The 27,326-nt window shown below is 58.2% G+C and overlaps 2 protein-coding genes across 2 annotated transcripts; one reads left to right on the top strand and one right to left on the bottom strand.

The window, feature by feature from the left end:
* Window positions 1-609: 609 nt before the first annotated feature.
* Window positions 610-27,123, bottom strand: LIMS2 (LIM zinc finger domain containing 2). The gene is given in 11 exon segments (XM_041739992.1): window positions 610-1,837; window positions 2,414-2,489; window positions 2,636-2,684; window positions 3,269-3,361; window positions 4,258-4,408; window positions 5,005-5,154; window positions 18,010-18,130; window positions 18,381-18,447; window positions 20,617-20,718; window positions 20,720-20,777; window positions 26,947-27,123. Coding segments are annotated over 11 exon segments (1,101 nt in total). The 5' UTR covers window positions 27,033-27,123; the 3' UTR covers window positions 610-1,689.
* Window positions 9,791-20,587, top strand: GPR17 (G protein-coupled receptor 17). Its single transcript, XM_041739993.1, has 2 exons — window positions 9,791-10,469; window positions 14,186-20,587. Exon 2 carries the CDS (start codon window positions 14,249-14,251, stop codon window positions 15,266-15,268), a length of 1,020 nt encoding a protein of 339 aa, XP_041595927.1. The 5' UTR covers window positions 9,791-10,469; window positions 14,186-14,248; the 3' UTR covers window positions 15,269-20,587.
* Window positions 27,124-27,326: the final 203 nt, after the last annotated feature.

The following is a 27,326-nucleotide window of genomic DNA, read 5'->3' as shown; positions in this document are numbered from 1 at the left end:
GGACGCCTAGGAGGCACTGGCCAGCAAAAGGACTCTTCCAGAAAAAGCAAGTCACATCGTGACTTCTCTGGGGACACCCGGATGACAACTCCATTCTCAGAGAATGACTTCATCAGCTTCTCTCTCCTCCCTTCCTCTCCCTTCCCCCCCCTTCCTCCCTCCTCTTCCTGTGAGGCCCCCCAGCTTACCTTTCTCCTTCCCTCACGGGGCACTGGGATACATAACCGCTGCCCGGAGGGCCTGGGGGGGTGCGGGCCAGGCCTGCCTGCTCTCTGGTTGCTGGCTTCATGCTAAGGCCAGTGCCCAGGCAGGAGCAGAGCTGGATGCAGGGCCTTGGTGGCCCGGGGTCATCCCCACCATGCTGGCCCGCTCCATCCTGCCCACCCAGCCAGCCTTCATGGACTGAGGGTTTCTGGCTGGACTTGTCTCCAAGGCCTGACAGCAGCCTGCCCCTGAGAACAAGGACTGGATCCCAGCTGGACCTCTCTGTCACCTGTCTTGTTTGGTGTCTGCTTCTCTAAGCATTCAACACCCTCAAAGCAGTAATGTCCACAGGGGCTGCTGCCTCACGTCCTCACTCTCATGTCAAAAACCAAGCAAGCCATGTGGTCGTGTAAATAAGCCTTCATTCATTGTGCAAGCACCACATCCTGTGCTAGCCACGGAGGAAGTGTCCTCCCTGGAGGGTCGGAATGAGCCACCCACCCACCCGGAAGTGAGTGGGAGGATGAGCCTCCCACTACCTTCTGCCCCCTGGCCAGCTGCACCCAGAGGATCAGCGTGTGCCCTTGTGGGGGGAGCAGGGAGCCTGAGGTGCTATGGGGACCACAGAGGGGCTTGGGGGAACCACAGTGGCTGCTGGCCCAGAGTGGAGTAGCCAAGGCCGGATTTCAGGACGGAGGCTTCCTGAGTGACAGCAAGGGTGGGGGTGGAGTCCTTGTCCCTCCTGATGATTTGAGGGGTACAGTGGCAGGATTTACCGACCCGATTTAAGCACAAGGATCCTACTTGTTTGCGTGAGCATGTGGCCAAGGGTGAAAGGGTGGTCACCAGAGGCCCCCATCCTCATGGTCAGGGTCACAGGGCTGGAGCAGCCGCCTGGCTGTGGCCCCCCAGGGCCATTTGTGCAGAGTGGGACCACCTTGGGGTGGAAGCTGGTCAAGCTCCCACGCAGGAGGACGTGAGCTGCCGGGTGCCCCTGCAGGAGTGGGACAGGTCAGGACGAGCAAGGCTGGGAGCAGTGGCCCATGACCAGGGCCAGGAGACCCCAGGCGCTGAGGCTCCCATGTCCCCAGAGGACCTGGAGCTAAAGCTTGTGGGCACAGGCCTGTCCTAGGCTCAAGGCCCCTGCATCTGCCCTATGCCTTTGTGGAAGGAAAGAGAAGAGCCCATAGCAAGGGAGAGAAGAAAGGCCTGGGGAGGAGACAGAGATGAGGGATTAGGGGTAAAAGGGGGGTTCGTGAGCAAAGAGAACGGGGAGGAGAGGGAAGAGGGGAAGAACCGGTGGATGGGGCGGGAGGGAAGGAGAAGAGATGAGGGGGGAGGAAGAGGGGAGGAAAGAAGGAAGGAAGGGGAGGCCACAGGCAGGGAGCAGAGATGCGGCGTGGAGGCAGCAACGGGAAGGGGCACCAGGAGCAGGGTCACTAGCAGGTAGGGGGCCATGGAGGCAGAGGGCAGGCAGGAGGCCCCTCAGGCGGAGTTGAGGCCCACGGACTTGGGGTGGGCCTTGCGGGCAGCCAGCTCCGACAGCTTCTTCAGCCGCTTCTTCAGCTCCAGGGGAAACTTCTCGTAGCATCTCTTGCACACGGGCTTCATGTCGAACTCCACAAACTTGTTCCTGGGGAGGAGGTCGGGCAGTCAGGAGGGCTCCTGGCCCCACCACGTCAGGCTCTGCAGAAGCAGAGCCCCGGCCCCTAGCAGTCCAGGTTGCGGGGTGAGCTTCCAGCCAGAGGTCACGGAGGATGAGGAAACAGGCTGCCAGGCCTCCTTTCCCTCCCAGAAGCCTCTGATACTCCAGAACCATCCATAACTCCCCGCTGTCCTCAGAAACCCGGGTTCTGTCTCACCTCACAACTCCAGCCACTCTGCACCTCCTGTGGCTTCCTGGAGGAGCCAGTGGTCGGACTCCTCGGCCTTCACATGTGCTGTTCCCTGAGCAGAATGCCCTTCCCCCGCCAGAGCCCAGGGTCTTTGCTGCTGTATTGGAGGCTCGCCTCCCCCCAACCCTCACGATGTCCTGGGGGCCCTGGCAGCCCCAGGCCCCGACCACAGCAGGCTTTCTGGAAAAGCCTGACGAAGAGCCCAGGGGAAGCCCACTCAAATGTGAGCTCCCATGGCAGGCTCCAGGAGGAAGAAGACACGGTGCAGTCCCGTCTGCCCACACTGGGCCCCCCCGAAGGCCGGCACCACTTACTTCAGGGTGAGCTTGCTGTTGCAGGTGGAACAGGAGAAGCAATTCACGCACCAGGCCTTGTTGAGGGCTGACACCACTGCGAGGGGCGGAGGCAGGCAGGCTCAGCAGGCCCAGGCTGGGTGGAACCAGCTGGGCCTGCAGCTGCAGGACTCACGTGCCAGAGGGAGAGCAGACACATGCAGGGGGGCAAGGGGGCACAGGCCAGGGACAGAGGATCCTTACCATCGCCCTCAATCACATGGCTGCAGTTATAGCAGACGTCCCCAAAGAGCTGTGGACGTAGCAGGTGTCAAACTCGTGGTGGGCAGTCACGCCCTGGCGCAGGGCCAAGGCTGCCACTGACCCCCATCCCACCCCCCAACAGCTGCTCTCAAGCATCCTCCTCAGACTCCTGGGCCCCTCCTGCAAGGTGCAGCCTCAGGCCTGACGTGAGGGCACCCCTGGCTCAACAGAATCACCACCCTGGGACAGACCGCAGGCTGAGGCGTTGCTCCTAGGGAGAACCCCACTACCCCTGCTGGGGTCCATGAGAGGGCACGCCCCAGGGCCTAGCCCCTGACCTCTGTGGCACAGCCACTGGGCAGCTCTGCAGACTGGGAGGGAGGAGGATGGCGGCACGCATCACTCCCATGAACCTAGGATGCCCACGGCCCTCTCATTCAGTTCCCACAGCACGTCGGGGCCAGAGTCTCCCAGGACGCCCAGCACAGGCTCTGAAGGGGCCACCCTGGTCTTCTCCTGCCCCAATGGGTGCCGGCTGCGTGCCAGCCACTCATGCCACCTCGCCTCCCTGAAGGCCCCACTGGCCCCCGCTTCACAGGCCCTGCCCGTCCACTGTCTGCCCCCGGGCCCCACCTGGTTGTAATGGGTCTCACAGTAGGCCAGGCCCTTCTTCTCATAGTGCCGGTGCCCCAGGAACGGCTTCTCACACTTGGCGCAGACGAAGTGCTGAGAGGAGAGAGGGCAGCAGGGCAGCTGAGGGCTGGAGCGACCACCCCAGGAGGTGGAGGGCCACCCTGGAGTCAGAACTGACAGGCGGCATGGACCTGCATGGACGGCCCGCAAGGCAGCCAACCCCACTCCTTTCCTAATGCGCAGTGACCCAGCGCCATCCTGTCCAGAGCTGCTCTTACCTGCCGCAACCTCAGTGCCAGCTGCCGCGTGCTGGCGAGGTGCCTGTGGCAGGGTGGCCCTCTGGGGGGGCTGCTCTGTTATGAGCATGGTGCCTGCCTGTGTCGGGGGCATCCCCTACAAGCCCCGGAGCCACTGAGCAGCGTCTTCCCATTCACGTGGTGTGTGGGGATCTGCCCTCGTCACCAGGCTCGGGGCCAGGGCCTGCATCGGAAGCCTCCCCAAGAAGCCACCCATGGCAGGGCTTCTGGGGGACGGACTAGTCAGGGCCCCAGGGAACACAAGCCTCCCTTCCAACGAGTGTCGGCAAGGCCATCGGAGCACAGCGTGGAGGCGAGTGTCCCAGGTGCCCCAGGCACACACACCTGAGGAGCTCCACCAGCAGGTGTGCCAGCTTCTGTATCTACATGAGGCTGTACACAGCCAGTTCTGCCAACCATAATGCCAGACGGTGCCTTTAGGCAGACTGTCCCCAAAGTTTTCTCGTGACTTTGGAATCTTCTAGGCCAGGAGGGGAGAGGAAAGTAGGTGGATGCAGCTGCCTGACCGTGGTCTGAGCCTACTACTGGCTCCTGCGGAGGCCAGGGACAAGGAGGGGCAGCACCCAGAGGAAGAAGCAAGCCGAGTGGCCTGGCAGCGGGAGTGTGGAGGAGCTGCAGGGCCGGACTCCAAATACAACGGTGAGCCCACCGCCACCTCCTGGCCTCGCTCACCTCCACGTGCCACTGCTTGCCCAACGCGTTGACCACACGGCCCTCGATGGGCCGGCGGCAGGCCCCACAGATAGGGACGCCCATTTTGTCATGGCAGGGCAGGCAATACAGCTCTCCCTTCAGCTCTCGGGCCTCTGCGGTCAGCTCCTTCCTGGAAGATAGAGCAGAGCCCCAGGTGACACCCCTGCCCCTCTTCAGGGCTTGCACTGGCACGGGCAGGTCCCCCTGCCCCCTCCAGCCCTGGGGAGCAGCTTCTGGAGAGGCCCCTGTCTGGTCCAATAGAGCGCCTGGAGCAGACGGCTCTTTGATCCCTGGTCCCGTCGAGGACTTCCTGTGCCCCAGACAGGCCCCAGGGCACAAGATTCCTGCACAGGCCTCTCAGAAGGCCGCCTGTGTTGTGCATTGTCAGGCCCTCTGAGAAGCAGATCTGTTCTCTGGCCCCTCTGCACCAGACTGAGCGTCTGGGGCATGCACGAGGGATCCTCTGCAGGATCCCCTCCACCCTGCCCTCGCCCTCCAAGTGTTTGATCCCTTCCTCCCAGCGTCCTGGGGCCCAACCCTCCCTCACCTTGTCTCCAGCGGGGCCTCATGCAAGTGCTCCCTGAACACTGGAGAAAGGCGTTTCCTGCAGTGATGCTGCTACCTCCACCCTGCACCCCCTTTCCAACTGGTCCACCCACCCTGTTCCATCACTGCCCCGGGAGGGGGGCACCCACCCGGCTCACCACCTGCCCGTTACACACATACCCGCAGTGGGTGCAACTGAAGTGGTCCGGGTGGTAGGCGTCGTTCTTGAACATAAGGGGTTGCTCATCAATGACCAGATGGCACCGCTGACAGACATACTTGCCCAGGCCCTTGGCCTTCTCTCGGTTGTGACAAGGCCGGCACAGGTGCCTGTGGGAAGTGAGGCAGGTGTAAGGCCCGACTATCTGCTCCCCCTCTTCCTTGCCAGACAGCATGGTCCACCTCTTGGGAGAAGAGCCCCGGGGACTCCCGCCTGCAGCTTTAACAATGCCTCTAGGCCTCGAGAGGCTTGGCCAGTGGTCCACGAGAGCAAGCTAATCCTGCGGCCAGGATGTCTACAGGTGTGCCCTCTACCAAGGGGGTCCTGCAAAAAATGACCAGAAAGAACGTTGGCATTTGCTGTCTTCGGATGGCAGAGCAAATGTGCTAGTTTTCTACTTCCCCGCGTTTTCTGAGCCTAGAACATCATATGGAATAGAGTGGACATTTCATTGCCATTTGCTGAAAAATTGACTTTATTTTTCAAATGTCTTTGAACATGGGTGCATGAGTAAATCATGACTATCAGCTTGAAAACCCTGCTGTGCCCAGCGTAGTGGCCAAGGGTGCACACCCCCTTCCTTTGGGGTCTCTCAGACAAAGAGGGACCCATACATCTACAGGCTTTCTGTATCCAGAGACAAGCACAGCTGTGTCAGACGGAGGACCCCAAACCAGGAACTATCGTTACAGAGACTTTTTTGTAAAGACCTCATAGTAGTTTCTCATGCTACTCCTTGCATTGGGCAACAGCTGTGCTCTCTATTAAGGGAGAAATCAACATGGTTTCTGTTTCCTTGTGCCTCAACGATGGCAGGAATTTAGACGCAGGGGCCCGAGCAAAGATGTACAAGGCCCCAGTGCACTACTCCCATCCCCACCTGCCACCTCATCTGTAAGCCGTCCTGATGCATCCGGGCCCTCCCCTCCTGCCTTCCCAGGCGCCCATCCAGGGGGAGGCTCTCTACCCCTCAGCAGCCCCCATGGGGACCTAATACCCACAGTCAGCCTCTTTTATAGGCAGATCAAGGAATCTAGTTCAGAGATCAACTCTCAGACTCAGGATCCTGCAAGTGGGTATGATGGACAGATCCTAGATGCCAGGGAGGCCAACTCACTGTCCACAGCCTCGGCTACGTGCCTGCCACCTCACTTGGTCTGGACTCCCCACAGCGTAACACTGCTGGCTGCCTGCCTTATGCATGTCTCATCTCCCCAGCTTGTGTGAAGGCCAAGGGGCCAAATGAGTGCCCAGGAGCCACTTGGTAAGCTGCTGACTGGCTCCAGGCTGTGCCCCACACAAGGTGGCCCCGTAAGCTGAGTCTGCGGTACATGAGTGAATGAATGATTGTAAAAGAGAGGAAGGAGAGACAGTGGGAATCACCTCCCATGACAATACAGCCAGGCCAGAACTAGGAGTCGGGACCCTCAGCAGGGCCCCCGGGCTCCACCTACCCACGGGACACAGACGGGCCTGTCCTTGCTGCGGTCTTCATCTCCCTGACCAAGGCTTTGTGCCTTCGGTGCCCGGAGCCCTGTGCCTACCCCACTCACCCAGACCCCCAGACAGGCCCAAGCAGAGCTGCGCCCCGCACCCCCAGCCACCAGACCTCTGTGGCTTACCCTCTCCACATCACACCCGCCACCTGCTTGTGTCTCTGTCACACACACAGCATTTATTCCCTATGACTCCACTCCCAATTTTGGTGACTACTCTTAGCATTAGGACAACACTCAAGCCGAATGGAATAACTTTTGTTTCAAAGCTACAGAAATTAGCACAACTCCACCGAATTCTGCTACGACAGTCGATTCCCTCACAGTCGATTCCTACTGTCAGCAACCACCCAACAACAGGAATAGCCGGTCAGACAGCCTTGTTTCAAATTCATGTGAGCCAGTCCTTCCAGATCTCCACTCGGGGTGGCACAGGGGAGCAGCCAGGCCCTGAGCGCACACTTGCATGCTCCACTGGCTGCCAGCAGAGACCAAATCGAGGAGCCCTGCACCCCACAAGAAACCCCAGATAAGAAACATCTTTTCCTTTTTTTTTTTTTTTTAAGATTTAATTTATTTATATTAGAGCGAGAGAAGGAGAAGCAGCCTTCTTGCTGAGCAGGGAGCCTTGCTGAGCAGGACTTGATTCCAGGACTCCGAGACCATGACCTGAGCTGAAGGCCGACACTTAACTGAGTGAGCCACCAGGTGCTCCGGGAAGCATCTTTTCAGCAGACCTGATCCCAGCACCAAATCCAAAGACAATCTGCAGAATTTTTTTCTTGGTAGAATGAAGATGGAACCTAAGAATTCTGGCATCAAGGTACAACAGAAAAACTGGAACAAACCAAAACTAACACACACAAATCTTAAGTTTTGGAGTGACACATGCTTGGGCACAATTCTTTTTTTTTTTTTAATAATAAATTTATTTTTTATTGGTGTTCAATTTGCCAACATACAGAATAACACCCAGTGCTCATCCCGTCAAGTGCCCCCCTCAGTGCCCATCACCCAGTCACCCCCACCCCCCGCCCTCCTCCCCTTCCACCACCCCTAGGTCGTTTCCCCGAGTTAGGAGTCTTTATGTTCTGTCTCCCTTCCTGATATTTCCCAACATTTCTTCTCCCTTCCCTTATATTCCTTTTCACTATTATTTATATTCCCCAAATGAATGAGAACATATAATGTTTGTCCTTCTCCGATTGACTTACTTCACTCAGCATAATACCCTCCAGTTCCATCCACGTTGAAGCAAATGGTGGGTATTTGTCGTTTCTAATGGCTGAGGAATATTCCATTGTATACATAGACCACATCTTCTTTATCCATCATCTTTCGATGGACACCGAGGCTCCTTCCACAGTTTGGCTATTGTGGACATTGCTGCTAGAAACATCGGGGTGCAGGTGTCCCGGCGTTTCACTGCATCTGTATCTTTGGGGTAAATCCCCAGCAGTGCAATTGCTGGGTCGTAGGGCAGGTCTATTTTTAACTCTTTGAGGAACCTCCACACAGTTTCCCAGAGTGGCTGCACCAGTTCACATTCCCACCAACAGTGCAAGAGGGTTCCCTTTTCTCCGCATCCTCTCCAACATTTGTGGTTTCCTGCCTTGTTAATTTTCCCCATTCTCACTGGTGTGAGGTGGGATCTCATTGTGGTTTTGATTTGTATTTCCCTGATGGCCAGTGATGCGGAGCATTTTCTCATGTGCATGTTGGCCATGTCCATGTCTTCCTCTGTGAGATTTCTCTTCATGTCTTTTGCCCATTTCATGATGGGATTGTTTGTTTCTTTGCTGTTGAGTTTAATAAGTTCTTTATAGATCTTGGATACTGGCCCTTTATCTGATACGTCATTTGCAAACATCTCCCATCTGTAGGTTGTCTTTGAGTTTTGTTGACTGTATCCTTCGCTGTGCAAAAGCTTCTTATCTTGAAGTCCTAGTAGTTCATTTTTGCTTTTGTTTCTTTTGCCTTCATGGATGTATCTTGCAAGAAGTCACTGTGGCCGAGTTCAAAAAGGGTGTTGCCTGTGCTCTCCTCTAGGATCTTGATGGACTCTTGTCTCACATTTAGATCTTTCATCCATTTTGAGTTTATCTTTGTGTATGGTTCAAGAGAGTGGTCCAGTTTCATTCTTCTGCATCTGGATGTCCAGTTTGCCCAGCACCATTTATTGAAGAGACTGTCTTTCTTCCAGTGGATAGTCTTTCCTCCTTTATCGAATATTAGTTGACCACAAAGTTCAGGGTCCACTTCTGGGTTCTCTATTCTGTTCCATTGATCTATGTGTCTGTTTTTGTGCCAGGACCACACTGTCTTGATGACCACAGCTTTGTAGCACAGCCTGAAATCTGGCATTGTGATGCCCCCAGCTAAGGTTTTCTTTTTTAAAATTCCCCTGGCTATTCGGAGTCTTTTCTGATTCCACACAAATCTTAAAATAATTTGTTCTAACTCTCTGAAGAAAGTCCATGGTATTGTGATAGGGATTGCATTAAACGTGTACATTTCCCTGGGTAACATTGACATTTTCACAACATTAATTCTGCCAATCCATGAGCATGGAATATTTTTCCATCTCTTTGTGTCTTCCTCAATTTCCTTCAGAAGTGTTCTGTAGTTTTTAGGGTATAGATCCTTTACCTCTTTGGTTAGGTTTATTCCTAGGTGTCTTATGCTTTTGGGTGCAATTGTAAATGGGATTGACTCCTTAATTTCTCTTTCTTCAGTCTCATTGTTAGTGTATAGAAATGCCACTGACTTCTGGGCATTGATTTTGTATCCTGTTGGGCACAATTCTAGATGCTGCCCCTTCCTGGCAAGTTACTTCACCCCTCTGAACCTGTTTCCTCATCTGTGAAATGGGCCATAATCCCAACTGCACATGATTATGTGGAAAACGAGGTTAAAATTGTATACATAGTAGTTACTTCTCAATGATAGCTATGTACATTTTTAATGTTTTAACTAAAAAACTTAAAGGTCTTTTGAGATCAAGCACGGTGATTTTGTTCCCAATGCTATTATCTGGGGAAAGACAGGGAGGCATGCTCAGTAGCAGCCACTGCCCACACCTGGACCCCCAGCCTCGAGCCACCCCTAGGAGGGGTCTTGGGGACACCTAGGGAGTGGGCAGCAGTGGCCATCTTCACAGGCCTCCTGTCCAAAGGAGGAGCCCGCACAGGTAAGGGCCAGCCTCGTGGGCTGTACCATGTCCCCACAGGCCCAGACAGCGCCCCATTATGAGGCAGCCCGCAGCTGTGCCTCGCTCAAGATAAAGGCCATGATTTATTCCGCACGTCCGAATGGAGCCTAATTATACAGGGCAAGACACAAGGACCCTACAGCAAGTGTCCTGAAAGAGTCCCCTCTCATTCCACCAAACAAGGCTGCTCAGCCTCTCAGCCTCCCCATTCACTGTCCCCCTCTACTGTCCTCTGAGCAGGCTTGGAAGCCCAGGCCTGTTGCCATGGCGGCCAGCCCCTCCCGCCCCCCCCCCCCCCCCCCCCCCGTGGGTAGGAAATTATCCCCTGCTGAAACGTCCTCTTGTCTCTGCCAGCCCCAGCCTGCCCCCACCCCACCCAGCCCGCGCCCACTCCACGTCTTCGAGCAGTCACACACCCGACTTCTGTGATGCTTGGTGGCCAGGCTGGGGGTGGGGGTGGGGGCCCTGGGCCTAGGACACACTGGAATATTCACAACCCAGTGGCGGCAGAGGCAGCCGTAGGAGTGGCCCACCACACAAGGAACCTCTCGGAATGAAGCAGCCTTTCAGGGCCAGAGGGGCTGCAGTCTCCCCTCTCTCCTTAAATAGCCAGGCTTCCAGCGGCACGGAGCCCACCGCCAGCGCCACCACCCACTGACCACAGCCCACCTGCCGCCCGCAGCCCTCCTGCCCTTGTGCCTGCACCCAGCTGAGAGAGGTAAGGACAAGGACCCAGTGAGGGCAGGCAGGGGGTTTAGGCGCCAAGCAGAGGCCAACCCAGAGCAAGGGCAGCACTGGGTGCCCCTGTCCCTGAGACACTCTGTGATGACGGCACCACCTACTTATTGAAGGCTGCCTTTGTCTGGATCACAGCAGGCCCGCTAGGAGGTATTCCTATCCCCTTGTCCGGGCTTACGGAGGGTGACTGCCACGACAGTCAGCTGGAATCAGAATCCAGGCTCTCCACTGCGAGGCCACCAGGGCGCAGGGAGGAGCCAGATGGAGCAGAGAGAAGAGGTGCCGGCCTGTGTGAGGGACTGCAGTGTCGGCCCACCAAGGCCCTGCCACCTTGGGCCTCTTCCTACAGCCCCACCTACAGCCCCACCTGCCCAGGCCTCCCCTCCACGGAGGCCCAGGACCTGCCTCTGATGCTTGCCTGACCCACAGCCCCAGACCCCCGATGTCCAGGCCCAGGCGCCCTCCATGTGCCCACGCCACCCTGCCCTGAGCAGCCCCACGGAGGAGCCCACAAGGGCAGGCCAAGGCTTGCATCTCTAGGGTACGCATAGAGAGGGAGACAGGGGCCCATTTCAGACCACACTGCAAAAATCAGTATCAAAACTCCTACCATGGGAGAGGCAAAGAAACCTCAACAAACCAGAAACAGGCCTAAAAGTATTTTTAAATTAAGTCTCAATCTCAGAGAGAGCATTGTGCATGCAGCCTTCAGTGGTGGCGGGAAGCCGAGGGCACTGGGCAGGAGGCAGACGGCCAGGTGCTGCCATGACCACCAGATACCACAACGGGCCAGCAACCTGTGCAGCCAGGCAGGCCCCACAATCGATGTAATGCTCTTCGGTTACCATCTTGAAACTCCTACTTTGGGATAAAGGGCCGACATTGTCATTTTGCACTGGGCACCAAAAATGACATCACCCTTCCTGGGGCCAGACCCCGAGAAAGTGCCGCTGAGCCCAGGAGACACTTCCAGCATGAGCCCTGAGGCTGAGCCACACTCCCTACTCTGGCACCCGGCACCCAGCAGCCTCCAGAGGCCAGGCAGTGCTCCAGGAGGTGCTGGGTGTCCCAGCTAGGTGTCCCTGATCTGACTTCCAAATCTAGGACCACCGTCCCCAGCCAAATGACCTTGGGCAAGTTAGCCGATTTTAAGCCTAGACTTCTTAATCCCAGGTCTGTGCAAGGAAGCTACCGATGCAGAGGCCTGGCAGACTGGGTAGTCAGTACCTGCGAGCAGCCCTCCGGGAGGGGCCGGGGGGTAACTGTACTGAGGGGCGGAGTCCAGGCATGAGGGGCAGCCCAGAGCAGAGGGTATCCAGCTCCCCAGTTCTACATGACCCTTCCCTCACTTGGCCCCATCCCCTCTCCAACAGCCAGGGCTTCCCTGGCCTCCACACCTTGGGGTACACACACCTGGAAACAGCAGGAAGGTAGCCTCTGTATTGGATTTCAGGCATCCTGACCCACGCTGGAGCAGGGGAAATCATCTGGGCAAGGGAACTTCCCTGGATCCCTTCAATAACTAACGTGATACCGTTAGGAAAGTACCCCACTTTCCCCGAGGATGGTGACTGGCCAGATGCTCTGTGCCACTCACTTGCATCGCCCCTGGCTCTCTCCTGCTTCAGGCAGCCTGCCCTCACCCCTCCATGTGTGTGCTGAAGAGACAGGGATAAGGGGGATGGTTACAGGACCCCAGGGGTGATTGATGAAACATGATGGGGAGGGTCCAGCTGCCGCCCAGCCTGACAGCTCGGCATACCCACAAGCTGGACCACCTGCTCTGTTCTGTCTACTGAGAGGGAGCATGCCAGGCCCCGCTACATGCCTCTGTTCTTCATCCATGCCTAGGGATGGCACCCAGCCTCCTCCTCCAGGAGCTGCTGTGCTCAAAGAGCTGCCACCATGCCTCCAGAGGGAATTGAGGCCAGGAGACGCTTGCCGAGAACTTGCTCCAGCTGCCTGCCTGCTCGGTACAGAGCCAGGCTCAGCCAGGATCACATCCCTGACCCTGCCATGGCCACAGCCTGTGCTCCTCCTCCAGCTGCTGGGATGCCACTTCTCTCCTGTGAGCCCCTCTCCTGCCCCTGCAGCCCAGCCACATAGGTGGGCAGTGTGGGTGTCAGGAGGCCAGGCTTCCAGGGAGGCCCCAGAAGCTGCCCTGCAGGTGAGGGTCTGCCAGGCATGAGAACGAGGGGCTGGCAGCAGCCCAGGGATGCAGGACATGCGGGTCAGGTGGAGGCTGCTCTGGCCCTGGTGTCCTGCCCTCTTCTGCCCACACCTCCCACTCCCAGGGCTGGTGAGGGGGGCAGGGTATTTGGGAGCCTCCCTCTTCTTTTTGGGTCTCTTGAGTTGGCCAATATCAACACAGGAGTCTGTTCCTCTGTCAGGCAGGCAGCAGGGAACACCCACCCAGAACTGGAGTTTGCTAAATATAAATGACCCATGGCTGGGCTCTAAGCTGGCCCCCGCAGGTGTGGGTAAACCAGGCTAGGGAGGCCAAGCAGACAGGGCCCCAGGCCTCTCTGGGGCAGCCAGACTTGGCTGGAAAACCATAGCCAGTCTCACTACCTCTGGGAAAAATAGCTCTTCCTCTCCTAGAAAAGAATCTGCCTCCTGGTTGTTAAACTACTCCGGGTGGTAAAATCTCCCCTACTGGCCTGGGGCCCAAGGGCAGGGCTTTCTGAAATACAGGTCTCCACCCTGTAGGATGTCCACAATGGAGTTGGTAGGCTGAGTCCAGAAAGCTTGGGACCCAGCCCTGGATGGCTTTCAGGTGCCAACGGACAGCAGGCCCCTGACTTCCCAGGAAACTGCCCGTCACTATACTGCTGTTGGGGCCCTTCTGGGTGGCAGGTGTTGGGGGAGCTGTGGTCAGGGGCTGACAGGAGAGGAGCACAAAGCCCTGACAGGCTTCGCACTGCGGTTGGTGGGAAATGCCACAGGGCCTGGGTAGGCGGGCCAGGAAGGGTCCTGAGACTTAGGGTGAGCAGGGTTCACCCTGCAAGGATGAGGCCAAAGAGAAGCTGGCCGTGCTTGCATGCACCAGGCTCTCAGAAATAGGTGATTTAGGGACGCCTGGGTGGCTCAGTGGGTTAGGTGTCCAACTCTTCATTTCAGCTCCTAACCTCAGGGTCCTGGAATCAAGCCCTGCGTTGGGCTCCCTGCTAAGCCAGTAGTTTGCTTGAGGATTCTCTCCCTCTGACACTCCCCCCACCGAGGATTTTTCCTCCTCTCTCTATCTCTCCCACATAAATAAATAAATCAAAGAAAGAAAGAAAGAAAGAAAGAAAGAAAGAAAGAAAGAAAGATAGATCTACCCCGCCCACCCACTGGGAGTTGAGTCCAAGAGCCCCTCACTCCATCCCCTGCCATTCAAAAAGAACACTTGGGAGCATGGCAGAAAATACGGGAATGCTCCCTCCATCCCAGAGCCACCGTCCCCATGGTCTGAGAGAGTGGACCTCTGGGACACCCAGCCCCAGGGCCCAGGCTCCTGTGTGCCTGGCAGGGAGGCAGCTGAGCAGTGGGAAGTGAGCCGCAGCAGTGGCCTGGCAAGCTCCAAGCCCTGGCTTCATTTTTGCTTTGTGCTGAGCTTCAGAGAGGCTCTGACACTCACTCCCCCCAGGTGAACACAGGAGCTGCCTTCAGTAGTCCCCAAGGTGATGCCGAGCTAAGCAGCTTCTCGGGTTCCAGGCTCTGGAGCCCATCTGCTTGCTCCCTCCAGGCTCGTCCCCCAGCTCTGCTTCCGGCTGAAGCATGAATGGCATAGAGGTGGCTTCCTCGGGTCTGACTGCTAACTCCTCCCTGGCCACCGCACAGCAATGCGGCCAGGAGACGCCCCTGGAGAACATCCTCTTTGCCTCCTTCTACCTCCTGGACTTCATCCTGGCTTTTGTTGGCAATGCCCTGGCCCTGTGGCTTTTCATCCGGGACCACAAGTCGGGCACCCCTGCCAACGTATTCTTGATGCACCTGGCTGTGGCCGACCTGTCCTGCGTGCTGGTCCTGCCCACCCGCCTCGTCTACCACTTCTCTGGGAACCACTGGCCATTTGGGGAAATCCCGTGCAGGCTCACCGGCTTCCTCTTCTACCTCAACATGTACGCCAGCATCTACTTCCTCACTTGCATCAGCGCTGACCGCTTCCTGGCCATCGTGCACCCCGTCAAGTCCCTCAAGCTCCGCAGGCCCCTCTACGCACACCTGGCCTGTGCCTTCCTCTGGGTGGTGGTGGCCGTGGCCATGGCCCCGCTGCTGGTGAGCGCACAGACGGTGCAGACCAACCACACGGTCATCTGCCTGCAGCTGTACCGGGAGAAGGCCTCCCACCACGCCCTTGTGTCCCTGGCCGTGGCCTTCACCTTCCCGTTCGTCACCACCGTCACCTGTTACCTGCTGATCATCCGCAGCCTGCGGCAGGGCCCCCGGGTGGAAAAGCGCCTCAAGAGCAAGGCGGTCCGCATGATCGCCGTGGTGCTCACCATCTTCCTGGTGTGCTTCGTGCCCTACCACGTCCACCGCGCCGCCTACGTGCTGCACTACCGCGGCCGCGGCACCTCGTGCGCCACCCAGCGCGTCCTGGCCCTGGGAAACCGCATCACCTCCTGCCTCACCAGCCTCAACGGGGCGCTGGACCCAGTCATGTACTTCTTTGTGGCCGAGAAGTTCCGCGACGCCCTGTGCAACCTGATCTGTGGCAAAAGGCTCTCAGGCCCACCCCCCAGCTTTGAAGGGAAAACCAACGAGAGCTCGCTGAGCGCCAGGTCGGAGCTGTGAGCCCCAGGACAGGGCGACAGGAGGGGACCGACGCCAGCCTTGGGCCCCCCCCCCCGCCGCACTGCCACAGACTGTCCTCGGAGGGACTCCCCCGCCGGGGCACCTGCGACCCAGACTGGAGGAGTGTGACTTCTTCCCGGGGCGTCCCTGCCGCCCCCTCCAAGGGCAGAACTCAGTACCCAGCACCCGGCTCCGGCTCCGTCTGATCTGATGCGCAAGTCCCTAACACTGGACACCCCTCGATGGGCCCAATCAGCCACCGTCTGCAGAGACTTTGCTGGCACTGCTCACTCGCACTTACTAGATATTCAGTGACTGCATCGCGTGGGGGTGGGAGGGGAGGCCAGGGGAACAGCTCCTGAACAATGAGCGTCTTTCTTTCCCAAGGGCTGCTTGCTAGACTCCCAATGTCCTTCCCGCCACAAAGAACACACAGCAGCAAAGCTCTGCAGAAAGAACCCCAGGAGGCAGCTGCGAATGACTCAAGAGAAGGCGGAGCAGGAATCTTGGTGGAGGGGTAAGGACTTTGAGTTCCCTGGATGGCGCCTTTGCCAGACGCCCCCTAAGTTTAGGGGCCATGGACTCTAACTCCTAGCTGAGTATTGTAAGCACCTGGCCACCAGGTGACAGTCTCTGAGCACGTCACCCTGGTTCTGGGTTCCGGATCCCTCCCGCGGTGAGCCCACACGGGCCTGCATGTAGCCCGACAATCTCTGGAGCTGCCTAATCCCTGCTGAGTTGGTGGTGCACACAGCACGGTGGACAGATATGGGGAGCCAGGCTCCATCACTGCCTCAGGACACCTCCAGCAGGGAGTTATGCCTGGCATGTGACCCTGTCTCCCACTAGCCCAGGCCAGCAGGGGCATCCTGAGCCCTGCCCCCTGTCAGGAGGCTTGACCAGCCACAGGGGGCCAACCTTTGAGCTGTTCTACTCCCTGGCATGGCACCTACCACCCTGGCAGGTCCCTTTGGCACTTGATCATACTGATCATAACCATAACTGTACTGTGATGCTGAAGGTTTTCGTGAGTGGGTAACATAACCACCTTCCCAGACCTCCTCCCCTGCACCCAAGAAGGCAAAGCAGAAGTGAAGACAGGAGAAGCCAGGCAGCACAGGCTTTTGCCTCCGGTTCTGACAGCCCCCCATGCAGGCTGGCCCCACGTGGACACTAAGTCCTGTATCACAGGCCTCAGAGGGCTGGCCCAGGCCAGGGGGTCTGAGCAGGGCCGCGCTTCCATTACTTTACTTCTCAAGTGCTTCCAGCCGCTCCCAGGACAGAGGGCTCAGTGTGAGCTGTAGCTCAGAAGGAGAGAGGGCTTGCTCGGGCCCACACCCTGCAGGTGACCTCCAATTGGCACGGGACTCCTGTGACACCATCTGCCCCCCCAGCCCGCCCGTAGACAACGATACAGGCACCTCCTGCCCAGTCACCTGCAGATACCCAGAGCAACAGCAGTCAACATGGAGCAGGCAGGTGGGTGAGATCGCTATAGGCAGTGGTCAGAGCACGGGATACAGTGGCAGAGAACAGAGGGGGGAAAGGTAGGAGAGGCCGGGGAGTCAGACAGACGGGTAGGGTGGGTGGTGATCTTCATCAGCACAGGGAGACTGGTAGTCAGCAGAAGAGAAACCAGTTTGTTTGGGGCCTGTTGTTGCCTTGGGATGCCCAGTGGACACCAAGCAGACATGGTACACAGGCAGCTGAGGACCCCAGGGAGAGGTATACATGGGGTGGAGGCATGTCCACCCCATCCGGATTGTCCAGCACATGCCTGCCAGCCAGGGCTCTGGGACTTCAGGACAGACATGAGGGCCATGTACTGAACCCCAAATCCGAGAGAAGAGGGCCCAGCAGAGCCACGAGGCAGGAGGAAACCACGAGAACACAGGGTCCTGGGCACCGGGGCAGGAGGCACTCCAGCCAGAAGTGAGAGCTGCCGTGAAGCCTGCTGAGAGGTCAAGAGAGGACCAGCAGGCCCCTGTGGGTCTGGAGGGCAAGAGGAATGACCAGCCTGGCAGCGGGGAGGATGTGAGAGGAGGGTGCTGGAACAAGCTGGAGAACCACAGTGGGAGGGAGCACAGCTCTGGGAGAAAGAGGCAGACTGAAGCAGAGAGCCCTGCCAGAGAGGGTGGGGAGCCGCGGGACGTGGGGAGGAGCAGCACAGGGCCTCCATGGTGCGCTGTGACTGAGGCAGGGGCAGTGCCAGTGCAGGGAGCAGGGAAAGTCATTGTGGGGGGAGGCCCTTGCTCTGGAGGGCAGGAGGTATAGAGATGGTTCTGGGAGATAAGAGCCAGGCTTCCTAGAAGCCAGGAAATTAGCCTACCAAGGAAACTGATCCTGAGGTGCCCTGAATTGAAGAGTCAACTTGGGCCCCCTGGTTCAATGATTTCAGCGGGATTTAGCCCTGGGCACGGGGAAGGAGGTGGGTAGTGGGGTCAGTGGCGTGTGGTGGCCAGGCAGCAGTGATGACCCACCCACTGCATCTCATGGCTCCTGCTCCGGCCACCTTCCTCCTGGCTGCCTGTTGTCCATCTGCTCCTGGGAGCACCCTCAGGCCCGAGGCAGGTGCTGACTGGTCACCTCCTGCTCTCTCCAGCCCTGGCTCTCACCTGTAAACCAGGGGTCTCTTCTGCTTTGCAGGGACCCAGCATGTGGCACATACCACATGGGCCTGGTGCTCACTGAGCAGTGCCTGGGTGAGGGCCCTCCTCCCACCCAGAACCCGCCCACCTCACCTGCCAGCATTCTTCACGAAGCCCAGGTCAGCCAGCTCCACGTCACACAGCTCACAGCGGAAGCACCCCGGGTGCCAGTTGTTGTTCATGGCCTTGATGACGCGGCCAATGATAAACTCACCTGGAAGAGATGGGTCCCTGCTTGCTGAGGCAGGCGTGTGCCCCCCCCCACAAACCCCCTCCCAGGCCCTGCCCACCCTGGCACTCGCCTGACCCTCAGCCTGGTTACAGTGCTCCCCTCCCAGAGCCTGGGAAGGTGATGCCTGCAGACGCTGGGGCTCAGAGAGGGGGTCAGGGAAGTGCGCCTGTAACTCCCCGCCCACCTGCCCAATCCCAGGCACACAGCGGAGTGTGCTGCGTCCAGCCCTTACCGCAGGATCCACAGCATGGAGCAAATAGCATTTGGAAGTCATGTTCGCAGTACTTCCGGCCTTCAAACTGCAAACGGGCCAGCAGAGAAAGTTCAGGCAAACCCTCATCATTCCCCCTGAGCTGGTCAGTCTTTCTTTGTTGGATAAGGACCCGCCCTCAGGAAGGCTAGACAAGCACCCCAATGTGTGCAATTGCTACCGTTGCAGGAAGCAGAGTGCAGCACCCAACCCTCCCACCAGAGAAGGCTTCCTGGAGGAGATGGTAAGGAGCTGGAAGAGACTGCAGGGGTTGGGGGTGCTGAGAGGAAGGCATTCCAGAGCCTAGAGATGGGAGGGAATCTGCTAGAACTGGCCCTTTCAACAGGGCAGGAGGGCGTGCAAAGTGAGGGGTCTCCAAGAAGTTGGGAACCTGATAAGGCCAGACCTCCAAAGCCACTGTTGTTTGCGCAAGACCTTGGCCCTGGTGGTCCTGGGAGGGAGCCAAGGGCTGGGATCAAGTCTGATTTATAAATGTCACTTGGCCCTACTTCCTGTGTGTCTCCTCTGTGTGAGAAGTCCATTTCCCCCCGAGGTCACAAGAGCCCCAGAGTGGGGAGACAGAACAAGGGACACAGGAAAAATATGGGGGCCTGAGGAGAACCCTAAGTCCTGCAGCCAGCAGCAGCCACTCTGGGCACCAGCCGTCATCCCCATCTGCCGGGGTAATGATGGCCCTTGCCCCGGCCCCAAGGGTGGCAAACCTTGCCTCTGCCTTCTTCTTCTTTGACAATTTTCTCTTCCTTCAAAAAAATGTTGGTTTGCCCTCTTCTCTGAGATGAGAATCCTGTTGGGCTGCAACTGAATATAGCCCTACCCAGTGGCCTGTGGAGGTGGCAGGGTGTGAAATTCAGTCAGCAACGCACATTTCCTGAGCATCTACTGTGTGCTGGGCTTTGTTCCAGGCACGTGGCCGCCTCAAACGGAGCTGTGCCTCGGCTCACCCTGCCTCCACAGCGGGCCAGCACCTCCTAGGAGGCGGGCAGACTCCTAGCTGCCCCGACGCTGCCAGAAGGAGTTCACATACCACACAGCCATCTGTCAATCCCATCGGCTGTACCTTCGAGGTCTCTCCAGCCTCTGCACCCTGGGCACCACCTCCACTGCAGCCCCAGTGGTGCACTGGTAAATGATTACCCACCAGCCCTTCGGAAAATGGGGTCCAATCTGTAGCATTTACCAATTTCTATGGTGTAAATATTCCCGCCATGGACAATGCCATACCAACATGCCAACAGCATGCAGTTAAGTATGTGCAGCGGCCATCAGGGTACTGTTTCTACCACCCAGAGACAATAGACAAATAACCTCAAAGGCATAGATGATAATAGGAAATAATAAAATAATTAGGAAACGGTGGATTTTGAGTATGTATTTCCTTTGTTTTCAATAAATAAAATTTTATCTCACTGTAAATTTATATGATTTAATTTTGAGTAAGAGTTATGTTTAGTCACTAGCTGGCAAGATTATCGAAAATTCACACAATCTGCTCTCATGAGCCAGTGGGGCCCAGTCTAGACTGCTTTACTTGATCTGGATTTTTTCGGTAATCCAGCTTCTGGTCCCACCTGTTCTCTAGCTTCTGTGACTGCCCACATTAGTCTCTCCTCAGCACAGCAAGGAGAGTGGTCCTCTTCAGATGTCAGACATACTGCCTCCTACTGCACCCCAAATACCCTGCGTGCTCTGACCTTAGGGCCTTTGCACCTGACAGTGCTCTCTGCTGAGTGCTCTTCCTGCAGATGTGTGCATGGCTCCCTCACCACCTCCAGGTCTGCTCAGACATTACCTTCCCTGATCACCCACCCTCTGAACCCTGAGATTCCTTATAACCAGAGCACTGAGCACCATCTGATATACCACATATTTATATTTATTGTGTTTACCATCTGATCCCAAGGGAGGGTATGTGCCACCAGGGCAGGGTGTTTGCATACTGTGGCCTCCCAGAGTCCACCCAGTGGGGGCTGGGTGAATGGTGACTCTCCTTCAGCGCCCACAGCCACGGGGGGGATACAGGTAGGGAGGGACCCACAAAGTGCGGCATGTCCAAGACCTGGCACGACTGCCCGTTGGTCACTGGTCAGGACCACAGCCAGACACAGCCCAGAGGCTCCTAGAAGAGCAAACTCTGAGCTGGCTGGGGGCTCGGACTCCAATAAAGCCATCCGGCCGAGGGTCTTGGGAGCATCCTCACCTCATAGAAGAGCCCCTCGGGGAATGGCCGGAAGCACTGGGCACACACAAAGCAGTGCTCATGATACAGCTCTCCGTTGCTGTTGACGATCCGCTCGGCCGGGGGCGAAGCGCGCCTGGCAGCGCTGGCACACCGCGTTGGCCAAGGCATTGGACATATTGCTGGGGAGAGAAAGAACGGGAGGGTTGGGATGAGCAAGCCTGGAGGGCTGCACTCAAGGGGCCTGCCTCCCTCCTTAGAAACTTCAAATGCCTTCCAGAGTGAGGAAGTCCTCACCCTGATGAGGGTCTTGGCCCCATAAGGACTCAGCAGCACGCACTCAGAGCCAAGCCACCTGGCACCTGGGCCTGCACAGCGGCCCTACACATCTGCCTAAGCTCCCGCGGCCCACAGTGCCTGCACACGCCGGGGCTACAGTGTATGTTCCCAGATGACAACCCTATAAGCCAGAGCAGCATTTCCGATTTACAGACGAGCAAGCCAAAGCCCACAGAGTGTTGGTGTCCTTCCTGAGGGCCAAAGTGGATGGAGGCAAAGCCTGGATTGGAGACCAGCACCTGTCCAGACTGAAGCCCCCATCTTTCCACCGTGCCCTGCAGCCCCTGTGCACTTCCACAGAGCATCAGACGTGGCCGGGCCACAGCCAGGCACCCACCGGTCAGAGCAGCAAGGGCTCAAGACAGGTGCTCTTACGGCGGCCTGGGCTGTACCTCACTCTCCAGGCTCAGACTCCCAGCCGTGGAAGACAACAGGATGGGTCACAGGCCAGTTAGAGGAGGGACCTGTGTAAGCACTCAGCGGCATGCTGGCCACGGTGAGCCCTCAAGAGGACCGTGCAGTAGCTGTCAACGTCCCTGCTTGGCTCCCAGGCTGCTTAGTCTTCATCATGCTGTCCATGTGTTGCAGTGCCAGTGGCCACCTCAGCCCCCTCTTATGCCTCCTGTCACCTCCAGAACTTCACCCAGGCACAAGTCGGTAGCTCTGCATTCCACTCTTGTTTAATCCCTGAGGCAACCCCCGGGCCTCCAGATGAGAGACCTAAGGCTCAGAGAGGTTAAGTAACGCCCAAGCTCACAGGCAGATGACGGAGTTCAGATTTGAACCCAGGATGGTCAAACTGCAATGGCTCTTTGCTCTGCCCTCAGAAGCGACATAACCCACCACCCTACCACAGGCAAGGTGAGAGTGTGAATCTTCGGGATAGGGCCAGGCTGGGGAGCAAATCTCATCCAGGGTGGGCAATACCGTGCCCAAGACAAGTGGCAGCCTTCCTCCCGGGAGGAGTGGAGTCCAAACCGAACCACAGGGACACATGCCCACTCTGAGCTGGCCCCGTGCTGAGGGGCCCTGAGGCGTGGCCAGGAGGAACCGTCAGACTCCCAGACTCCCTGACCTTCCAGCACGCTGATGCCTGTGCCTTTTGCTATAAGGGCGGCAAATAGGTTTTGTCTCAAGTGTCAACTCCGACAGATTGGTGGTGGCAAAGCAGGACAGCCAGGCTCATCAAGGGGAAAGGTGACCAGCTGGAAACATCAGGTGGACATCCAGGGTGGCTGGACACAGCTGAGCGCCCTTGAGAATGGCTCTCCAGCCTGTCTTGCCTCCTGGGTGTGGACCCCATCCCTCCCTGGCTGCCACAGCATTACGAGAGGAATTCTGAAGTGAGCGAAGCTCTTGCTGGGGTGTTCAAGTGCTGACCACAGGCCGGAAGGACACCTGAACAGGATAGCGCAGGAAGTGCCAGAGGGCTCTGTGTCGTGGCGTAGCTGTGGACGGTGGGTCTGACAGGGGGCTGCTGGCCCCGGAGACAGGCTAGAAGCTGGGCCGGGGCCCCCAGGCGGACTTGCTCTCTGTTCGGCACGGATGGGAAACCCTATGGCAGGGCCAGGGCCGGAGGGCTCCTCGGAAGCCTCCCAGCCGTGCTGGGTGTCTGCGTGCCTCCGCCCGCCCCCCGCTGTGTTCTGGAGACCAAAGCCACCTTCTCTGGCCACGTACCGGCCTCCAGGGTAAGGAGGCAAGACAGCGGAGGAAGAGTCAGGCAGAGCCCAAGATGCAAGGGGCGTGGGGGCCTGCGCTAGCACCTGACACACGCCCTGCACCCCCCACCCCCAGCTGGGCCCCACAGGTGGGCCTCAGGGCCGCGTGGGCGTACATCCCGCGGGGAGCCCTGCGATCCAGGCAGCCCCGTCGTCCACAGCACACACCCACGGTGAGGGGAGGAAGTGCCCACCCCGGCCGTGCACAGGACCTTGCTTCTCTTGGGGAAGTGAGACATCAACAGGAAATCCTGTGACTCCGGACCTGGAATTCCCCACTCAGAGGACCCAGAAAATGAAGGAAAAACAAGGATTCAAGTCCAGCCCCAGGCTTTTGTATTACGGCTTAAACCCAGAGCCCCGAGCCCTGAAAGTGAGCACCGCAGAGCACCCACCCACCCTCCCCAGGCCCCTGACCTCTGGCCTCTGGCCTCTGACCCACCTCCCACCTGCAGTGGCTGCCGGAGGGCTGTCTTCTCTGCCAAAGCTGCACCTCACAGGTGGCCCACCTCGTGGCCACTGTCACTCGTGTGCCACTAGCCCAGACACCAAACCAGCCCTCAGCCACTGCACCCTCGTGAGTAGACCCTCTGGTAAACTCTCATCTGCGATTCCACCTCACTGGGGCTGGGCTCCCGGCCGGGACCCGGACAGATGCCGTCCGCACAGCAGCTGGCCACACCCTCCCTCCCTGCCCATCTTCACCTGGCCTCCGGGCCAGAGCAGTTGGCCTTTAACTGGTGTCTAGTTCCCTGGCTGGGTCCCTGCGCACATCAGGTGGAACATTTTGCCATCTGTCCCCTATGTGCCTTCATGAGCCCTGGCATAGGAAAGTAGGGTGTGGAGATGACCACCTACCTTTCACACCCACTGGCTGCCCCAGCCCAAGTCCTGGGTGGCAGCAGCACCCTCAAGGCACACGTGGGTCTGCATCCCCCCCACCAGCCTGCTAGGGACCACAGACAACACTCCCACCCGCTGGCCTAAGACAGAGGGACAGACAGACACACAAATGCGTCTAATAACCAAACCATGTCACCATCAGAGAATGCCAGCCGCTTCTGCAGGAGGCCAGGACACAAAAGGGGGCTGTGGGTTCAGCCCTCCATGTTTGAATCCTGACAGCCCCCGCCATCAGCTGGGGGACTTGGAAACGGGTCCCAGCTTCTCTGGGCCTCATCTGCAAAAAGATGCGCCTCATGGAGCCAAAGTGAAGAGCTCACAGGGTACAGAGTGATAAGCACGGGGCCAGGCAGGCCAAGCATGGGGTAAAGAGAGCCCCGCTTTCCTGCGGCTACTCTGAGAGCCTTCCAGAGCACCTCCTCTGCAGCCCAGTGCTTAGGAAGGCCCACAGCCTGCAAGAGGGGAAAGGGTAGGAGACAAAGACATTCCACGTCCTCCTTCACACATTCCAGCCAAGAACGGGACACACAACGTCAGCCTAGCTTTTCCCCCAAAGAGACACCACCATCCTGCTGCAGCTGGACAGCACTCACACTGCCAAGGGCACGGCCTGGGGCCAGATGGTGTACAAGGGCACACCATCTGTGCCTCTCCTGTAACCCTCCCCAGCACCCCAAAATACTCTCAATCTGGAAAGCCCGACACAAGCCAGTCTGTGGCTTGTGCAAGATGTCACTAGGTGATGAGATGTCACTGAGCTTTACAAGGACTATTAGCCTGGGATGGGGTGGGGGAGCCCTCTCTGCGCCCACTTCTTTTGAGGAGATAAGGAAACCAAAGTACAGAGAGGGCCAATAGGGACTGGACCATGTCCCTTCAGCTCCTGGTGGCATTATACAGGCACAGCCATCCAAGACTCTCTGTTGTAGTTTCTTTTTAACAACCCTAGATCCTGAGGCACCTGGATGGCTCAGTCAGGTATGCATCTGCCTTCGGCTCAGGTCATGATCTCAGGGTGCTGAGATCGAGCCCCCTATCAGGCTCCCTGCTCAGCTGGGAGTCTGCTTCTCCTTCTACCCTTCCCTTGCACTCTCTCTCAAATTAAAAAAAAAATATATATATATATATATTTTAAGAAGAAAGAAAAGAAAAGCAATCCTAGACCCTAGAAAGAAAAGAAAATCAACCCTGCTTCAGCGTCCCTCCCATCCGAGACTAGAAAGATAAGAGTGGGTACCTGGGAGCAGACAGGGGCTGGCCACACCTGAGAATGAGTCAGTGTTATTGAGGCCATGTCGACCTGAGTAGCAATCAGGCCAGTGCATGTACTCCACGGCCAGGCAGACCAGGGCTGACCTGGCTCCGGTGCTCCCTGACTCCGTGGTCTGTGGCAAAGTACCCTCTGAGCCTGGGCTTTCTCATCTGTAAAACTAGCTAGCAACAGCCACCTTCCGGCACGGCTGGATTAAGTGAGGTGACACCTGCAAGCACAGCCCACAACCGCTCCATAACAGGCAGCCGGTAGCATCCCGTCCTTCCTTAATCTGACAGGTCTTTACTGAGCACCTACTCGGGGCCCAGGCACTGTTCCAGGTGCAGGGAGAAAAGGGGGGACCCACTGCAGCACGACCTCTGCAGCTCAGGTGGAAGCTGCCCCCCGCACGGCCTGGGCCTCCTCCCCGCCACCCCCTCACGAGGCCAGCCAGCAGCCAGCAGCCGGAGTCACCTGGCTACGCACAGGAAAAAAGAATTTACACAAAGTCAGCGCCCATGCTCAGCCTTGGGAAGACTGGAAAATCTAAATGCTGCCTTAGGCTGCTATGCACGACGCACTTACACCCTCAGAAACATCTTCACAGTCTGTTTGGGGCCTATGGGAGATTAGCTGGCTTTTCCTGAAGCTTCAGCCATCCCCCTCTGCTCTAGCAGCTTCGTTTGCTTTCAGGCAGGTGTGCTTTAAGACCATCCCACCAGGAACTGAGAGCCGAGGAAGGGCATGAGCCAGCAGCGCACAGAAAAATAAAGACAAGTAGCATATAAACATACGTGCCCGCATGCTCGGGACTTGCCTGAGGCCTGATTTTCATACCACGCCGCGGTGCGCTCCTTGCGTCTCGGCCTTGTTCTTGTGCGGAGTCTATTCTGTGACCTCTCTCCCCAGCCTGGCCTCCGGCCTATCAGTGTCCTGGCCGCCGTTCTCTGCACCACATCTCACCGCACGCACGTCCAAGGGCATCCACAGGCCCACTGAGGAGGGCTCCCCTTCCAGCACTGCCACGCTCGGGTGAGTTTCTTGGCGTCCTAAGCCTCGGGTTCCTCACCTGAGTAATGGGCTTGTCCAGCCCCTGTCCTGATGCACAAGGGGACTGCAATCCAGGTGTGCAATGGGAGCCCATCCTGCAGCCCTCTACCCCATGTCTTGCTCCTTGCTCCGTCCTGAACCCCAGATGTCTCTGTAGCTCAGTCCCAATCACCTCTCCAGAAGGTGCCTTGCCTGAGGGGATACAGCTCAAGGAGGCCGGATTTTCCCTGCATAGCAGTAGTCCCTGGACGTCCTTTCTTCCTGGATCCTCCAGATCCCTCCTCACCTCTCTCATTGCTGCTCCCTGTCTCTTCTCTGACTCCCCACCCCCTCCTCCCACCCTCAGGGTTTTCCTCCCTTCCGCCCCCACCTCCTCCTCCGGGGTCTCACTCATCACTTTCAGGGCCAGTGACCCCAAGTTCACAGCCCTCATCCCTCTGTCCCCAACCTTCTACTACGAGTTTCCACCCAGACAGCCCCTGGAGCCCAGCGCCCAGCCTGACACACACACCAGGGGCTCTACTGCCACCTCTGCCCCCTCGGCCTCTCCCCACCCCAGGTTAGCTCCTCTTCTCAGATGCCTTGAGGCCAACCCGAGCCCCACAGGCTTCCCTTCCCGCCCCTAAGGAGGCCTTCATCCGTTGTCTACACTGGCAATTCTCCACAAGACAAAGCAGCTCGGATTTTAGGGTCGGTCCAAACTGGCTTCAGATCACAGCTCGGTCATTTTTGACTAGTGATGCGCAGCGAGTCCCCTGACCCATCTACAAAGCGGCAGTGAAGCGACAGGTGTGAAAGCAGCGAGGGGCTCCCTCGGGCCAACTGGGCCCTGACACCGCAGCCTCGCGGCCTGGGTGAGACCCCAGGGTCGTGGGCCCCAGAGGGCGTCGGGCCCGCAGGCTCCACCGCAGGCTCCACCGCGCCGACCCCACCTGATCCACCTGATCCACCTGATCCCCAGCCCGGGGCTGTCCCTACGCGGCGGGGGGACGGGTCTGGCCGTCCAAGGGCCAGGCTGGGCGTCGGGGGAAGGGCCGCAGCTGCAGCTTTCCGGCCACTGTCCCCGCAACCGCCCGCGGGGCCACCTACCCGGGCGCGGGGGGCGGCGGGCGCTGTGGGTGCCGGCGCCGCCGGTAGAGCCCGGACGCTGCGAGCGCGCCCAGCCGGCCTGCCATGCTGCAGGCCTCCTCCTCCGCCGCCTCCTCGGCCTCCTCCTCCTCCTCCTCGGCCTCCTCCTCCTCCTCCTCCGCCTCCTCCTCCTCCTCCTCGGCCTCCTCCTCCTCCTCCTCGGCCTCCTCCTCCTCCCTCCCCAGGCCGGGGTCAGGGCAGTGCAGGGCCGCCTCCCCCCACCGCTCTGCACGCTCTGCACGGGAGCTCACGTTACACACAGCGATCTCCAAAGGGCAGCAGAGTCAACTCCAAATACAAAGGATGTTGTTGCCCCTGTGGGGGCGGCACAGTGAAAGCAG

Source organism: Vulpes lagopus, chromosome 24 (assembly GCF_018345385.1).
Source record: "Vulpes lagopus strain Blue_001 chromosome 24, ASM1834538v1, whole genome shotgun sequence".
Taxonomy (NCBI): domain Eukaryota; kingdom Metazoa; phylum Chordata; class Mammalia; order Carnivora; family Canidae; genus Vulpes; species Vulpes lagopus.
The sequence above is the reverse complement of the archived record's forward strand: the minus strand, read 5'-3'. Positions and strand labels throughout refer to the sequence as shown.

Excerpts from the sequence above, each read along its gene's own strand:
- GPR17 (XM_041739993.1), top strand. The coding sequence starts at position 14,249 with ATGAATGGCATAGAGGTGGCTTCCTCGGGTCTGACTGCTAACTCCTCC.